Here is a 16,122-nt window from a genome sequence, read left to right on the forward strand (position 1 = left end):
GTGGAGCGCGCTTTCTTCTGACTGCCTGTCCTCCCCACCCGGACCCAGACTCGGCGCCGCACACTCCCCCGGGGGGGCGGAAGGGGGGCGGCGGGGGACGGCGCAGTCACGCGCGCACCACACTTGCGCTCACAAGCGCGCAAGCCTCTCGCTCTCCGCCTCGCACACCTGCGCTCCGCCCCCTGGTCCCGGGTTGGCGGCTGGCGACTGGCGGAGGCATTTGGGAACCCAGGGCAGCTGCGGCGGCGCCCCCCACCCCCATCTCCATCCCCTTCCCACAGCCGGAGTTGTCCCGAGCCAGCCGCCGCTCGCAACCAGCCCGCATCCCTCTTCATCCTTCCCTCCCCCCGCCTGCCGCGGCACCGGTATCTGCAGCCGGAGCCCGGAGCCGGTGAGGTGGCGAAGGGGGGAGGGGGAGGAAGCAAGGGATGAGCGCCGGGAGGGCGTCGGGGGCCCTGAGCCGGACTAGGACGTCCCTGGAGCCGGAACCCGAGCCGGAGCCGGAGCCAGAACCAAACCACCGGTACCGAGTGGGCCAGGTGGTGAGGATGGGAGGAAGGGAATAGGGTGGCGTCGTGCGGGAATACAGGCAGGGGAGGGGGCTGCCGAGGCCTGGCTCAGGCCCGCGCGGAGGAGGTGCGGACGCTGACTCAGGCGCGATTCTTGCACCGGCCGCCTGAGAATTCCGTCCCGTCTCGCTCTGCAGTGTCCTTGGGAGGGACGGAAGCGCAGGACAAGCTGGAAAGGGGAACGCTCTGGGCGTCGGGGAAGCAGGATCAGGGTCGTGGAAGCGGGCTTGCGCAGCCGCCGTCTGGCACCCCTGCCCCGGACCAGCACCCCTGGCACGGACAGCTCCTTGGTTGGGTAGGGGGAGTGGGGCCGGACCTCAGAGGCTCGTCGGTTTGGGGTCCTGAGGACCGAATTCCTATCCCTCCCCCAGTCCCTAGCTGCAGCCCCCTAACCCCAGGAGGCGCCCTGGCCCGCGCTCGTCCCCCAGGGCCTCATGTCGGAACCACAGCCTGACCTGGAGCCGCCCCAACATGGGCTATACATGCTCTTCCTGCTTGTGCTGGTCTTCTTCCTCATGGGCCTCGTAGGCTTCATGATCTGCCACGTGCTCAAGAAGAAGGGCTACCGCTGCCGCACGTCGAGGGGCTCGGAGCCTGACGATGCCCAGCTCCAGCCCCGTGAGTGAGGAGCCTAGAATCTGGCTCAGTCACCTTTCTCCCATACCCTTCACCCCACACCTCTTTTTGCCTTCCTAGCCAACAGACCCAGGCCAAATCCCAACCAAGCCTTCAAGAGGTTTAATGGTCCTTTCTTGAGTCAGCAAGTGGGATGACACCACCCTGAAAACAATGCTAGAAAAGGCAGCATGGGTGGGAAGTGTCCACTGTTGGTAGTCTTGGGCTCCCACTGACTTTCCCATCTCTTCTGTCCTGGCCCCTGAAATGCTAACATCCAGCATGATGACAAATAGACAAAGGGACGTGTCTTGAGCAGTAAGCCACAGAAGCCACCAGGTAATAGCCATCCAAAGCTGACTCATTTCCTGCTTCCCTGTCAACCTCTCATCCTTCAGCTGAGGACGATGACATGAATGAAGACACAGTAGAGAGGATTGTTCGCTGCATCATCCAAAATGAAGGTGGGTGTAGGCTGGCCCTTTACTCTCTCCAACCCCCACTCAACTTTCTCTTGCCCTGACCTCCACCTCCACTGACTCCCTCTTTTCCTTCTCCCCTCAGCCAATGCTGAGGCCTTGAAGGAGATGCTGGGGGACAGTGAAGGAGAAGGGACAGTGCAGCTGTCCAGGTGAGCTGGAAATAAGGGCCAGCATGACTTAGCTTGCCTTGGAGAGTACCCTCTCCTCCAGCACAATCCTTCCCCAATCTCCTCGCATGTCTGGGGCTGGGGGGAAGGCAAAGCTGGCTAACCTATATAGGAAAACAGAAGTTTTGTACAAATCTGAGTCCTTTAAGCCAAACTTCTCATCTGGATATCATCAAGCCTAACATTTATCCCTTGTGCCATCTCTTTGGGTTAAACATTGCCATCTTTTTAGCAAACAACCCTGGGAAGAAAAACACATGACTGCTAAAACCTTAATATCATGTTTATTCGATAAATACAAGAGTGCCAGGGCCTGAGGAAAGTGAGGCATCTAGGGGTTTAAGAAGTTGAAAGAACAACAGCAAATGGAAAGGAAATGGTAATGTCACTGCTGCCCCCTTCTTCCCTATTGTCCAGCGTGGATGCTACCTCCAGCCTGCAAGATGGAGCCCCTTCCCATCATCACACAGTGCATCTGGGCTCTGCAGCCCCTTGCATCCACTGCAGCCGCAACAAGAGGCCCCCACTTGTCCGTCAGGGACGCTCCAAGGAAGGAAAGAGCCGCCCTCGGCCTGGAGAGACTACCGTGTTCTCTGTAGGCAGGTGGGGATAGAAAGCCCCAGAGAAAGGGAGTTTGAGGTGGGGATCCCCACTTATCAGGCCCCTGACTCCAAAGGTGGGCCCCAGCTCTGTTCTATGAGCTACAGCAGAAGTCAGGCTGTATAATGTGCTCCACAATCTGGGGAGGTTTCCCCCACCGTAGCCCAGAGGGAAGTGGCCAGGAAACCCAGGATGTCCCTGGTTGGAGGGAAGCCTACCAGTCTCTGAGTTGTCCTAAGCCCCAATGTTCCCTCCCTTCTCAGGTTCCGGGTGACACACATTGAGAAGCGCTATGGGCTACATGAGCATCGTGATGGCTCTCCCACGGACAGGAGCTGGGGGTCTGGTGGAGGGCAGGACACAGGGGGTAGTCAGGGGTCTGGGGGAGGGCAGCCCAGGGCAGGGATATCTGCCATTGAGAGTGTGCCCCCTGAGAGGCCACAGCCCCCAGCCCTCGCCAGTCCCCCAGTGCAGAACGGAGGACTCAGAGATGGCAGCCTAGTCCCTTGTGCACTTGAGGGGAACCCTAGAGCCTCTCCAGAGCCACTGCGAGGGGCAGGAGGGAAGGGCCCAAGCCCAAGACTGGCCAGTCAAGAGGCAATTGGACAGCCAAGCAAACTGGACACCTCAGATCACCAGGTATGAAGACATGGGCAGGGCTCTGGTGAGCTCAGCTCCCACTGCCTCCTACCCTGGGTGTGGGAGAGGTATCACTGCTATGACCCACATCCTGTTCTCCCATTGTTGACCACTTCTCTCTCACAGGTGTCCCCACCACGGGGAGCAGGGGGTGTGTGAGGTGAGTCTGCCCTGGCCCCAAGTTGGATAATGTCATCCTCCCATCCCCTACTTAGACTCCCTAAGCCCATTAGCTTGCTGTACTCTGAGGGTTGGCCTTTGGTACAAATTCTTTGGTCTAGTGGTGGGGAGTGGGCATGTGTTCCAGGAGATAGGGAAGGTCCTGCAGCCCTTGGGGAAAAGCTGAGACACATCCTGAATAGAAAGCAAAACTGTTACCCTTCCTCTCCTCCAAGCTTCCTTCTTCATTGTGCTGATGGACTACCAGCTGGCAGGGCCAGGGGGTGGGTGGGCAGGAAGGCCCTCCTCTCCACTGGACTGCACTGCTCCCCAGCTGAGGAACCAGCTCTACTTCCACCTGGAGTTGCATGGTCTCAGGCTGGGGGACCTCGGGAGAAGTCTTCCCCATTCCCACCCCTCAGTCTCTTTCAATTCACCTGCCTGCCAACAGGCCGCCTGACCCCTTCCCCATCACCTCACTCCATTTGCTAGAGCGTGGAAGCTGGGAACAGGACCCTGCCCTCGGTGGGCCCTTAAAGCAATAGCACCTTAGGCCCCCTGCCCTCTTGGCACAAGAGGCCCAGGCCCAGGCTTGGGCTTAGTGCCCTTTATTCACTGTCAATAAATCCACTCAGACCATTACAGCTGTTTTGCATACTGGCTCCAGCTCCTTTTGACAGGCCCGCCCCTATCCCAGCTCCCAACCTATGTGGCATGGGTCACAGACACAGTGGGGTGGGTCAAAGAGCCAGGGCGGAGACACGGATGGGCTGGAGCCACTCAAGACTTTGGAAGACGGGTTCCAGCCCCAGATATTTCAGGATATTTCACCACCTTAAAGGTGGGCTAGTGGCAGAAGAAAGAGGGGTTGTTCCAACCCTAAAGAGAGAAGTATGATGCGGGGGGGGAAAGGAGTGAGTTCCAGCCCCAGAAATGGGGAGAGAGAAAGTTTCTACCCAGGGAGGTGAGAGTGGAAATGGGGGAGACTCCAGCTTTTGGCTTTGTCACTCCAGATCATTGAGAGGGTGGTCTCTGACATCATGGGACAGCAGCATCACTGGGGGATGGCAGTCCCCCTGGCTTCAGGTGAGAGAATCTGGGTGGCCAGGATCCGGAGCTTTAACTGGTGGGGGAGGCGGTGGGCGCATCTGTAGGGAACACAGTCAGTGCTCCAGAACCCTCCTTGGAGCTATCCCTGTCCATTCTCTCAGCCCTGCAGACAAAGCAGGACAAGTAGAATGACACAGTCTCCTCCAAGGGGGGACCCTTACCGGCCTGAGTCGAGGTGCCATCATGTCCAGGGGTGCAGGGCAGCCCAGGTCTTGGTCTGCAAACAAGAACCACAAGTCATTCTTCAGGCTTTGTTTTGTTCATTGCTGCATCTCCAGCACTTAGGAGAGTGGAACTCTGTAAATATTTGATGAATTAACAAATAGTCACTAATCTCAGAGCCATAAAATCCATCAATCCATCCATCCTCTGCACTTATTTGGCACCTGCTGAGAGGGGGAGATGAGATTCACAGCACCCCCATTCCCTATGGCTGTCAGGAACCCAATAGTGAAAAGCCAACAAACAGTGAATGACTGAGTGCTAAATCATTCAAAGTGAACGATAGGTACTGGAGAAGGGGGTGCAGAAGATGTTCAGAGGGACCTCGGGAATCAGGGAGGCTCCATGAAGAAAGTGAAAGTACCAGAAGGTTTTAGAAAAAGTGGACATTCCAAGAAGGAAAATGACACAAACCAAGGTGTTTGCAGTATTCAAGAACATTAAAGGCAGAAGATACATAGTGGGAAAATAATGGGAAATGCTGCCTAATTTGTAAACTAATCATCATGAGAAAATGGCTACTATAGCCATGGTACTACTATGTGCCAGGCACAGTGCTAGGCCCATCTTTCTAGCACATAACAACTCAGGTGAGGTAGGGACCTTTCACCTTACTCTGTAAAGGCCCAGGCAGGTTAAACATCCCACCCCAACCCACACATTGGGAAGTCACAGGCAAAGTCTCAACAATGCACTTGCCTCCCCTCCAAAGCCCAAGCTCTTCTCACCATCATGCTTCTGTGAGCCTGATGGAGGAGGTTCCTGAGGGCAGGAAGAGGAGCCGAGTGTAACCTTTCTTCTCCCCATCTCTTCCCCTTCCAGGGCCCCCAGTACCCTTTACTCACCCACAGGCAGCACAGATGCAAGGGCTCCATCCAAGGCAGAGGTGGGCACAGGAGGTGAGAAGCTAGGAGGAGAAGGGGATGGCAGCATCTGGGAACAAGGGGCACATGGGAGTTATTCCTGGTATATGGGAAGGTCTCACCAGCTTTTCCTCTCCTCTCCTCTTCAATTCCTGTCCTATCACTCCTTGACTGGGAGGGCAGCCAGATGCTTATATCCAGGTGGGGGCTTTAGCTGATACACATTTCAATAGCCAATATGTACTGACGCTATGTCCCAGACATTGCTAGCACTTCACATACCCTAATTCATTCATTCCTCACCACTATCCCATGAGGTAGGGATTTTTATGATTTCTTACCTCGATGAGACTCAGGCTAAGCTATCTATCCAAAGGCATGGAGCCTGTTAGTGGTAGAGTCCCGACTAGAACCTAGCTTTCCAAAAAAAAAAAAAAAAAAAAAAAAGAACCTAGCTCTCCTGACTCCCACTTCTAGGCTCTTCCTGCTATATCAGTAGGTACCAATAGGACCTCCTGGGGGTTACTGTGCTAAGGACTTTACCCTCATAGCTAAATCATGATAATTGGGCTGCTAAAGTAGGTATTACTACCCCTGGTTTACATATGAAGAAATAAGCTTAGAGGTTATATCACTGCTAAAGGTAATGCAATGGGAATCTGAACTCAGATTTATTTAGCACTAAAGTAGGATCACCAAACTCATGAAGACTGCCTGGGTTTCCTCTTCACTGCCCAGCCAAAGGAGATTGGGAGGTCCAAGACAATATAGGAGGTAAACCGGGAGAAGGAACGGGGCACTGAGAGGAATATGGGGCCTCCCTGGAGTGGAAGGCTCAATCCAGAGGTGCCTGGGGACCCAGGGAGAAGGAAGCCTCACCTGTTCTGGGTCTGAGAGTTCAGGGGGTCCTGGGGAGCCAAGCAATTCCTCCACTAGCAGGGAGGGGAAAACCCCAACATAGCCCCCAAATTCTCCCCTCCAGAAGCCATCATCCACTCCATCCTGGGCCCGGGGCAGCAGGCGGATAAGCGCCCCCTCAGGGAAGCTCAGCTCCTCTGCACTCTGTCCTGTGTAGCTGTATAGGGCACGGGCCAGGAAAGCTGCAGAAGCCCGAAAGAGATGGTGAGGGGTGCTGATGGGCAGTAGTGCCCCAGGACCATGACATCTCAGGGCCACAACCACTCAAGGTCCCCTGACCCAGAATTTCCCATTCTCACCTGTGGGCTCTGCCCCTGAGGGATTATCGCTGTCGTGGCCACTCTCAGGGAAGGAGAGGTCCGGGAAGTTGAGATACCGCTCAGGGACAAAGCCTACCTCGCCGTGCTGGTTTCGAGCCTATTCACCCAGCAATGTGAACAGATAACAGATTTGCCTCAGCAGTCCATGGCATTAGCGCTCCTCCACAGTTCTAGCTTTGGCTGGCTGGGTCCTTGATAGCCACAGAGAAGTCCTTCCCCCTGACCCTCCCCCCACCCACCACCAAGATCAGAATCAAAGGCCCATACCCACCTTGACCCATTCATCAGCATCTCCTTCTTCTATGACCTCCAGCCACTCGCCCTCTGTGATAGTCAGCTCATCCTCATGCCCTGCCTAGCCCCCACAAGGAAGGATTCAGGACATGGCTGTCTCCTCCCCACTGAGGTCCCCACCCCCATGCCCACCAGGTACCTGATAGCTGAACACCACATGTGCAGGGCAGGGGAGGGGCCTAGTGGCCAAGGCTGTAGGGGCAGGCTCCTCAAAGAGCTCCCCTGTCTCCTCACATTCCTCAAAGTCAGAGAGCTCAGCATCCTCAGCCTGGAGGAAGCAAAGAACAGATAACAGTGTGGAGCTCACTGTTACTTACCAATTTTATCTCCCACTCCTCCATTCTACCCTTAAAGAACACTGGTAGATCACTCCCCAAGGTGATACCACCCATCTGTCCACCATGCACCACAAGCAAAATCACAGAGCAGAGTAATACCAACAATTACAGAACTGAGTGCTTACTATGTGCCAGGTACAACATCAAATATCTTACGTATATCACCTCATTTAAACTTCACAATAGGGATCCCTGGGTGGCACAGTGGTTTGGCGCCTGCCTTTGGCCCAGGGCGCGATCCTGGAGACCCAGGATTGAATCCCACATCGGGCTCTCGGTGCATGGAGCCTGCTTCTCCCTCTGCCTATGTCTCTGCCTCTCTCTCTCTGTGACTATCATAAATAAATAAAAATTTAAAAAAATATATCTTTAAAAAAAATAAATAAAAAAAATAAACTTCACAATAACCCAGTGATATTTTGCATAACTATATCACCTATCACCTTGTTTTACCTACTTTCAAATTTTTTTTAAAAGACTTTACTTATTTGAGAGCGAGAGCACACACAGGCATATACGGGCATGCACGGGGCGGGGGGGGGGGGGGCAGGGCAGAGGGAGAAGGAGAGAGACAAGCAGAGTCCACACTGACCATGGAGACTGATGTTGAGGCTCGATCTCAACCTGAGATCATGGATCTAAGCTAAAACTGAGAGTCAAATGCTTACTGATTGAGCCATCCAGCACCCCCACCTCGTTTTACTGAGGAAACTGAGGCTCAGAAAGTCATTTTCCAAGATCACACAGCCAGTAAATGCAGTGGCTGGTACTTGAACCACTTAGAATCCATACTTAGAACCTTAGTTCATAAGGGCCATTCTATATTCATGATAAAAGTTCGTTCAGAACCCTATCTGCTGCAAAATATGCAAAAAATTACACTTAAGTTATTTCATTCCAGCCTCAAGACAACATCTTTGACATAGGAATGTTGTGATTCCCATTTTATAAGGTCTGCTCTCCTCTGGGAGTTCTACCCTTTACCCTCCTGTGTGTAGAGGGGTAAGGAGCAAAGGGCACTCACCGTGGGAGAGAGGTCCCTCTGGGAGAGGCGGGCCTCACTAAGACGTCGCTCCTGCTCCACCTCATCCTGAGCCTGAGTCATGGCTGGCTTCAGCCAGTGCTGTACATCTAGGCCAGCTCCTTGTAGCAGAGCCAGCCGGGCAGCTCCCTTCACCTGGCTCACCTGGCATGGGGAAGAGAAATCAATCAAGGCTACAGATGGGCCTGCCTTTGGGCAGTGAGTGGAGCCACCCCAAACATGTCCACCTTCTACCTCCAGCCTCCCTGCTCCCCACCAAGCAGATAGAATAGAGGCTATGCCTCACCTGTGCCCGCCGGATGCTTTCCTTCACTTCCTGTAGCCGCTGTTCTATACCTGGGGCCTCCCGCTCTGGAGCCTGCTGTCGCCTCTGCTCCAGCCGCTGCAACACCTGGTTGGAAAGGCAGAGAACAAGGGTGGGTAGAAATACTCTGCGGGACAACTTACTATGGATCTGGCACTTTGCTACTTGCTTCACATGTCATTTAATCTTCCTCATGAGGTGGGTAGTATTAGCCCCACTTTAGTGATAAGGAAACTGAAGTCCAGAGAAGTTAAGTCACTCCCTTAGGGTTACACAATGAGGAAACAACAGAGAGGATTTGAACCCAGATGAGTCTAGCTCCAAAAGCTGTGCTTTTAACTACTATGCCACACTACCGGCTTACAATACCTTTCCTTCCCTCCTGTCTGCAGCCCTATGACATCCGCCACTGATTCCAGGGTCCCCATCTCTCAGTTCTTCCTGCCCACCCGCAACACCTGCACCCCCCACCTCACCCGATGTCCATGGTTCTGGATCTTGTAGTCTCGGGCAGCTCGGCTTGTCCAGCGCTGAACCTCTTTCTCCAGGCTAGTGTCCCCAGCCATGCTTCCTGCATCCCCCTCCAACTCCAGGGCACACACCTGAGTGAACAATGTACACAGATGCTGAAAGGAAGACCTGATGTTGTTCCTTCTCTACAGTCCCCTCCTGTTTTGTCCTCTCTGTCCTAACCTCCAGGGACAGGGACAAAGAAGTGAGGGCACAGGTGTATATTCCTGTGGACATAAGGACACAGAGAGTCCCAAAAATGGGATCTGAGTTGAGGGAAAGAGGTAGAAGGAAGAGGATACTGCAGTGAGGGGCCAGAAAGGTGGAATAAAATTTGTTTGTGTCCTAGTGGGAGGGAAGTGAACTAGAGTTCTGAAACCCCTTCTCCATAGTTAAAACAGTCACTAAGTTATTGCCAGGACAAGGACGATGAGGGAGGAGGCCTAAACCTTTACATCTGGTTTGGTTCTAATGAACAGAGAAGTCTCACCTGATCAGTCCCTGCAGGCTGAAACTCCTGAGGTGGTGTGGGGGAAAATACTCCAGGTTCCTGAAGAAAGAGCTTCAGATCCTGCTCCCAGCTTACCTGGGGGATAGCAAAGGTCAAAGTAGCCACTCAATGGTTACCACTCCAAGCCTATCACCAGCCCATCTTGGAAGGAGAACAGGTGAGAAGAAAAGGCGCAGATACACGGTGGGTGGTCTTTACTGAAAGAGCAGGGTACAATCTCTGGGGAGCTCTTACAGGGCACAGCACTCACCTGGGAGGTTGCCTGTCCTCCTCGGCGGGCATGCTCAAGAGCCATCTCTGCAGCTTCCAGCTCAGTGCGGCTTAGCAAGGTCAAGGGGTCTCTCAAGTGTTCCAACAGCTCACTGACCAGGGCCTGGAGAGAATCCCAAGATAATGACACCACCCTTCCTCCAGTATCTACTGCAAAATAGGCTTTCTGCCCAGGGTTAGATAGGTGATGGGCATGAGGAACTGGAAACAGGGAAGGAATGAGACATTTTACTCCTTCTAATAATAGGCCTTCACGTATGCAGAGACCTTGACAGTTTAAAAAGCATTTTCACTTCCATTCTCTCCTCCTGAGCCCCATTAGTCTTATAAAGTAGGCAGAGTAGAAGTTGTTTCTAATGAGGCAAGTAGGTGGTTCAGAGGGGCTAAGTGTCCTGCACAGTCATGCAGCCAGCTAGAAGCAGAACCCAAACCAGAACCCAAGAATGTATCTTCTCCCCACTCAAAGCAGGCTACATCCCTAGCACCACCCAGCGTGACAGTGGTAGGAAGCAAGGAGAGAGGCCCTCCCACAAGCCCCCACCCCTCCACTGAGAGGCCAGGGCATCTGGGCTGGGACTGGCCTTGAGCAAGGCTGGCAATTCCTCCTGGTAGTAGTGGTCAAGGTGAGCATTGGTGGCCACCAAGTTGAGCAGGTACTCATTGCGGGCTGCTCTCAGCTGCCGGGAGTACTGGGCTGACTGGGCAGAAAGCTAGGAGGAGAAAACAGGTGTCAGCAGAAAGCCCTGGTCCTTCCAAGACCGATCCCGATCCAGAATGGATTCTCACGTTATCAAGTGCTTACTATGCGCCTGGCCCCATATTAAAATTTTTGCACACTCAGCAACTCTTGCTCAAGATGTTCCAGTGGCATCTGCATCCATTTAAAATAAACTCCCCGGGCAGCCCAGGTGGCTCAGCGGTATAGCACTGCCTTCAGCCCAGGGTATGATCCTGGAGACCCAGGATCGAGTCCTGCATCGGGCTCCCTGCGTGGAGCCTGCTTCTCCCTCTGCCTGTGTGTCTGCCTCTCTCTCTCTCTCTCTCTGTATGTCTCTCATGAATAAATAAATAAAATCTTTTAAAAAATAAAATAAAATCCCCACTGCTCCTTACCGTGGTTTACCAGGTGCAACAAGAGCTAGCCCCTGCAATCTCTGACCTCTTTCACAGTGCCCGTCCCTTTGCTCACAGTGCTCCAGCCACACTGGCTGTCTTTCAGTTCTTTAAGCCCACAAAGCTATTTCTACCTCAGAGCCTCTGCACTCACCATTTTCTCTCCCTGGAATGTTCTTCCCCTAGATCTTTGCATAACTGGCTCCTTTCTGACATTCAGGCCACGTGTTCAGACAGGCTTTCTCTCTAAATTACACCCTGTTATCCTTTACCATAGCACCTTGTTTCATTTTCACTTAATCTGATTGTTTCTTAACTTACTATCTGTCTGCCCCTCACCAGACTCTGAAGGCAGGAACTCCACAGACTGCTCAACAAATGCACAGTAAAGGGATAAAAAAGAAACATGTATTTCCATGTTACAGATGAAGAAAACGAGACTCAGAGAGCTCAAGTTACCAGGGTCATGCACGGAGGATGTAGGGAAGCCTGGATTTGTCTCAGTCTCTCAGATTTATGCCTCTGGGTTCCAACCACTAGACTACCCTGCCCACCTCTTTCCCACCTCCACTCATGTCCACATCCCCCAAACCTTGGTGCTGAGTTTCTGGAGACTGGTCCGAGTGTGGAAGAGCCCATGGTCACTTCGGTTCAGTCTGTGCAGGCAAGAGAGAAGAGTCAAGGCCAGGCCTGGCTATGGTTGCCTTGGCTCCCTTCCCCTAGCCAGGCTTCCCAAATCTCCATGACCCACCTAGCCTGTACATCAGCTGCCTTCTCCTGTGCCAAGGCCCACACACGTTCCCGTTGCCCATACAGCTTCCGACTCCGGCTCAGCTCCCGAACAGACTGCAGCACCTCAGCTTGCGCCTTCTGGAGGCTCTCTGCTCCCTAGGGGCATGAACACACAAAGTCCTGACCCCCCCACCCAAAAAAAAAAAAGTCCTGACCCAGAGCACCTCCAACCCCAAGTCAGCCCTTTCTTCATCCCATCTGCTGAGCCATACCTTCCTAAGCACCTGCTCCTTGGCACTCCGCCCTGTGCCCCCTGCCAGGTCACGGTATCGGTCAGACGCCTGGAGCCGGGCTTGGCCACCGGCCACGGTGGCATCCAGCAAGCAGCGCCAGGCACCAAACACCATCCTGCCTCTCTCCAGAGAAGGTCTGTGTTGAGGAGAGCACTCCAGAGCTTCATGAGACACCCCTCCCCAAACCCAACACCATAGGAGACAGAGTGCTTTCCCATCCCCCTTGTCTGGGAGCCTATCAATCGATCAACACATTAGCTCAGCCACAAGGATCACTCATGTCCTCCGCCTGCACCCACAGTGTCCTTGCTAGGTCAGCTCCTCTCTGGCTGCTGTGTCAGCTCTACCTGCAGCTCACATACCCTCTCCCCTCACTGGCCCTTCATTCCCATAGGTTCCTGGGGTTAAGCTCTTCATCCCTTCTAGGCCCCTTGAACTCCTCCTTCCAGGGGACCCACCTGCTGTCCATCTCCCCACTCCGGTGCCCTTCCTTCTTCAGGAACGGCCCAGCCAGTTTCTGGAGTGCCTGGTGGGAAAGTCATCAGAGACCCAGTTACCATTCAAAGACTCTCACCAACTGGGAGAATATGGAATCAGAGTATAGTAATGCCATTTCAGAGTATAGTAATGCCATTCACCAGCTGCATATTATGTGCCACTCACTTTGCTAAGTGATTTATGTGCATTAACTTATTCCATCCTTACAACAACCCTACCTGAAGGTACGATTATTACTTCCATTGTACAGAGAAAGAAATTGAGGCCAAGAAGGCTAAGTACCTTGTCCAAGTCACACAGCCAACAAGTAGCACAAGACAGATCTGACACCAGTCTGCCTAACTCTAGGCCTTCCCTCTTGACCAGAAGAGGGATATGAGCAGAGAAACAATGCTGTTTGTGAAGGAGACTACACCAAAAGGGAAAGTCCAGAAAAAGGAGTCACATACCTGTCCATATTCCCGTTCAATGGCTGCCCTCTGCTTGCTGTAGGACCTATGGAGATGAGAGGGGCACCATGGTGTCAATGTTTGCTCCTGCTTTCCCACACTCAATCCTCTCCTTAGCCTGGGCAGAAGGAAGAGGGGAGCCAGGCCTAAAGTGTGAGTACACCGCGAGGGAATGAGACTTGAAGAGAGTCCTTGAGATCACCTCAGGCAGCTGCAACCCAGAACAACCTCACCTCATTGCTCAGAGCCTCAGCAGGATCCTCCCCACCCCTGGAGAGCCATCTCTGAGTTTGGAGGTGAGGACTGAGGGGGGCCTGGATACATTCCAGCCTTCCAACAGATCTGGAAGACGGAGAAGAGATTCTGCCCCAAGCCTGACTGCAATAGAGGAAGTGGTGTGGAGTCAGTGGGTGGAGAAAGGTTCCCTGTGTGTTGGGTTAGTAAGTCCTAGCTGGTAAATGGAGAGACAGGCCGACAGTGAAGGCCAGGAATGGGGAGGCTGGAGAACTCTTCACCCTCCTCTTTCCCCCTCCCCGGTCGGATTCCGACCGACGTCTGTTTGTGGAGAGGCGGGACGCGCAACAGCGAAGGTAGGGGTATGTGATGTTGGGGGTACGTGGAGGTACCTGATGTCTTCCAATAGATCTGCCTCCCTCTGCTGCCGGGTCTGAAGGATGCTCAGCTGCTCCAGGAAGCGAAGCTTCACCACCTGGGCTGGCTTCACCTGTAGAGGTAAGAAAAGGTCGAAGACCTCCGGCACCGGCACAGAAAAACACTCCGCGCAGGGAGCGGTGAGGGGGCGGGACCGGGGAGGGACTGGGGTGTTTCCTGGGTTCCTTCAGGGGTAGGCCCTGAACCCTCACAACTCCTCGTCCCCCACTGCGGGTCCGGTGCCCCCCTCAATTCCCACCATTCCCCCAGGCCACCAGGAGTCCCCATTCCCAGGCCAAGCTCACTTTTCGGGGCGGCGGCTGCATCTCCGCGCCGGCCAAGGGAAGCGACTCAACTCCGGAACTCGAGGAAGCCCCGCCCACGCCAAAGCCCCGCCCCGGACCTGGCCCAGCCCCGCCCCCGTCCCGCCCACGCCCGGTCCGGCTAAGCGCAAGGCTGCGAAGCGCGGAGGTGCCGCGGGGAAGCCAAATAAACCCGGGCTCGTGCTGCTGGTACCCCGGAAAGGGTCCGGACCGGCGAGTGGACGCCGCGTCCGCTGCGCGCTCGGGGAACCTTAAGTTTCTGAGTCGAGACGCCTGGGTTCTATTTCTAGTAGAGCCACTGACTCAGCCCGTAATTATACTTCTAATCACTCATTTGCATATGCAGATCTCCAGTCCCGGCGCGAAGAGTGACGAGAAAGCACGAAGCTTGGCGGGGAGGAACTTAATCTGCGGCCAGTTTCTCACTGGATGCCTCAGCGCGGATGCTTCTGACAAGGGAAACAGGGTTGGTCACAGGCCTTTCCCAAATCCCCACAGAACTGGAAAAGCTAGCGTGAGTGGTGGTGAGAAAATTGCCTGGAGCCAGGAGGAAGCCAGTCCCAGAGGGAGACAGGTATGTCAGGGGCCAGTAGAAACTAAATGAGTCTACTGAGCGGACGTAAGCGGGGAGATGGGTTTAGGGCTCTGTGGCCCAGAAAGCCCTTGTCACCGTTAGGGCCTGCCTTTCAGGCTCTGCACCCCAGGTTCTGCCAGCCCTGTCGCTGTTCCTGAGGATCCCCACACCCTTTCCTCATTCCCCTCAATCTGACCTTGGCCCACGCCCTTGACTCGGAAAAAGCGGTTATCTACGGCCCCAAACTCCAGATTCACATTTCCAACAGCCCATTGACCGCCCCCCACCCCCACTTGTGGATCTAATAGGTACCTGAGGTACCTGAAACTTAAAACCGATCCTTCCTGCATTATCTTCCCCCAGACAATATACTAAATGGCACCTGTCTCCAGCCAGTTAGGAAAGTCTGAAACCCAGAGTCACTATACCCTTTCCCCTCCTCTCCCATGTTCCCTCCATCAGCAAGTCATGTAGGTTCTATTGCTAAAAGATCTCTTATTAATCACCATCTTTCAATTTCCAAAACTACCGGGACGCCTGGATGAGCGTTGAGTGTCTGCCTTTGGCCCAGAGCATGATCCTGGAGTCCCGGGATGGAGTCCCACATCGGGCTCCCTGCGTGGAACCTGCTTCTCCCTCTGCCTGTGTCTCTCCTCTCTCTCTCTCTCATGAATAAATAAATAAAATGTTTAAGAGAAAAAATTTCCAAAACCACCAACCTAGTCCAAGCCCCAGTATCAGTCACCTAATATGTGGTTTCTCACTCTCCCCCCTCACCCTACCCCCAACATAACCCTCTCACAAAACAGCCAGAGTGATTGATGTTTTTGTTTTTGTTTTTTTAAGGAAGTAAGGGGTGCTTGGGTGGCTCAGTCAGTTAAGTGTCTGCCTTCGGCTCGGGTCATGATCTCAGGGTCCTGAGGTGGACCCTGTGTCAGCGCCCTGCTCATTGGGGAGTCTGCTTCTTCCTCTCCCTACCTCATGCTCGCTCTCTCACTATCTCTCTCTCTCTCAAATAAAATCTTTAAAAAAAGGAAATAAAATCTCACCACTCTCTTTCTTAAAACTTCTTAGTTGCTTCAGAATAAAATCCAAACACCCTAGCATGACCTATAAGGCTGGGTCCCTTATAGGTCCATCATTGGGTCCCTGCCAGTCTTTCCCCCTTCAGCCCATTCTTCTCTCTGGTTCCCCACTCACTGTGCTTCAGCCACTCTAGCCTCCCTGCTGTTACCCGAACAGGCCAAGCTTCTCCCCATTGCAGACCCTTCACGCCTGCATGCCTGCTGCTTTCTCCCTCTCCCAACACTCTACATGTCTGGCTTCTTTAACTCTTCACAGGGTCTTTCTTCATCCTCCCAGAATAAAGGCCACCTCCACAAGCACATCACATTGGTTTGATTTCTTCACAGCACTGAATTAATTTGTGTGTTTTCTTTTTTTTTTAAGATTTTATTTATTTATTCATGAGAGAGAGAAAGATAGAAAGGCAGAGACACAAGCAGAGGGAGAAGCAGGCTCCACGCAGGGAGCCCGACGTAGGACTCAATCCCAGG

The 16,122-nt window shown here is 53.6% G+C and overlaps 2 protein-coding genes across 10 annotated transcripts; one reads left to right on the forward strand and one right to left on the reverse strand.

The window, feature by feature from the left end:
* The first annotated feature begins 19 nt into the window (after positions 1–19).
* Positions 20–5,876, forward strand: RELL2 (RELT like 2). Of its 5 annotated transcripts, none has more exons than XR_004814054.2 (9): positions 20–523; positions 707–1,187; positions 1,583–1,648; positions 1,749–1,815; positions 2,251–2,436; positions 2,697–3,072; positions 3,199–3,232; positions 4,245–4,317; positions 5,386–5,876. XR_004814054.2 is itself a non-coding variant. In XM_025445346.3 (9 exons), exons 3-8 carry the CDS (start codon positions 1,004–1,006, stop codon positions 3,229–3,231), a joined length of 912 nt encoding a protein of 303 aa, XP_025301131.1. In that variant the 5' UTR covers positions 20–523; positions 707–842; positions 941–1,003; the 3' UTR covers position 3,232; positions 3,468–3,873. The 5 variants fall into 5 exon arrangements, 3 of the variants coding, with proteins under 3 accessions (XP_025301131.1, XP_025301130.1, XP_025301132.1); XR_003136055.3 differs by lacking the exon at positions 5,386–5,876 and adding an exon at positions 4,443–4,484; XM_025445346.3 differs by lacking the exons at positions 4,245–4,317; positions 5,386–5,876 and adding an exon at positions 3,468–3,873 and having other exon boundaries at positions 707–842; positions 941–1,187.
* FCHSD1 (FCH and double SH3 domains 1) lies at positions 2,099–14,066 on the reverse strand. Of its 5 annotated transcripts, none has more exons than XM_025445339.3 (20): positions 13,975–14,066; positions 13,645–13,742; positions 13,019–13,064; positions 12,530–12,597; positions 12,051–12,186; positions 11,798–11,934; positions 11,639–11,702; positions 10,515–10,643; positions 9,914–10,036; positions 9,643–9,738; positions 9,119–9,244; positions 8,625–8,729; positions 8,321–8,482; positions 7,098–7,226; positions 6,936–7,019; positions 6,644–6,761; positions 6,306–6,526; positions 5,409–5,496; positions 4,503–4,558; positions 2,099–4,379 (listed from the first exon to the last, which is right to left on the reverse strand). In XM_025445339.3, exons 1-20 carry the CDS (start codon positions 13,993–13,995, stop codon positions 4,314–4,316), a joined length of 2,073 nt encoding a protein of 690 aa, XP_025301124.1. In that variant the 5' UTR covers positions 13,996–14,066; the 3' UTR covers positions 2,099–4,313. The 5 variants fall into 5 exon arrangements, 4 of the variants coding, with proteins under 4 accessions (XP_025301124.1, XP_025301123.1, XP_025301125.1 ...); XM_025445338.3 differs by having other exon boundaries at positions 12,051–12,207; XR_003136054.3 differs by lacking the exon at positions 6,306–6,526 and having other exon boundaries at positions 12,051–12,207.
* Between the last annotated feature and the right edge of the window lie 2,056 nt (positions 14,067–16,122).

Source organism: Canis lupus, chromosome 2 (assembly GCF_003254725.2).
Source record: "Canis lupus dingo isolate Sandy chromosome 2, ASM325472v2, whole genome shotgun sequence".
In the NCBI taxonomy this organism is placed as follows: Eukaryota; Metazoa; Chordata; class Mammalia; order Carnivora; family Canidae; genus Canis; species Canis lupus.

What these genes read in the sequence shown, in the direction of transcription:
- RELL2 (XM_025445345.3), top strand. Translation starts at nt 1,004, where the DNA reads ATGTCGGAACCACAGCCTGACCTGGAGCCGCCCCAACATGGGCTATAC. An exon ending in CGATGCCCAGCTCCAGCCCC is followed by an intron (nt 1,188 to 1,582) that starts GTGAGTGAGGAG and finishes CTCATCCTTCAG; the next exon opens with CTGAGGACGATGACATGAAT. An exon ending in GGGACAGTGCAGCTGTCCAG is followed by an intron (nt 1,816 to 2,250) that starts GTGAGCTGGAAA and finishes CCTATTGTCCAG; the next exon opens with CGTGGATGCTACCTCCAGCC.
- FCHSD1 (XM_025445338.3), bottom strand. Translation starts at nt 13,995, where the DNA reads ATGCAGCCGCCGCCCCGAAAA. An exon ending in AATTGCCAGCCTTGCTCAAG is followed by an intron (nt 10,037 to 10,514) that starts GCCAGTCCCAGC and finishes GATTCTCTCCAG; the next exon opens with GCCCTGGTCAGTGAGCTGTT. An exon ending in GAGGACAGGCAACCTCCCAG is followed by an intron (nt 9,739 to 9,913) that starts GTGAGTGCTGTG and finishes GCTATCCCCCAG; the next exon opens with GTAAGCTGGGAGCAGGATCT.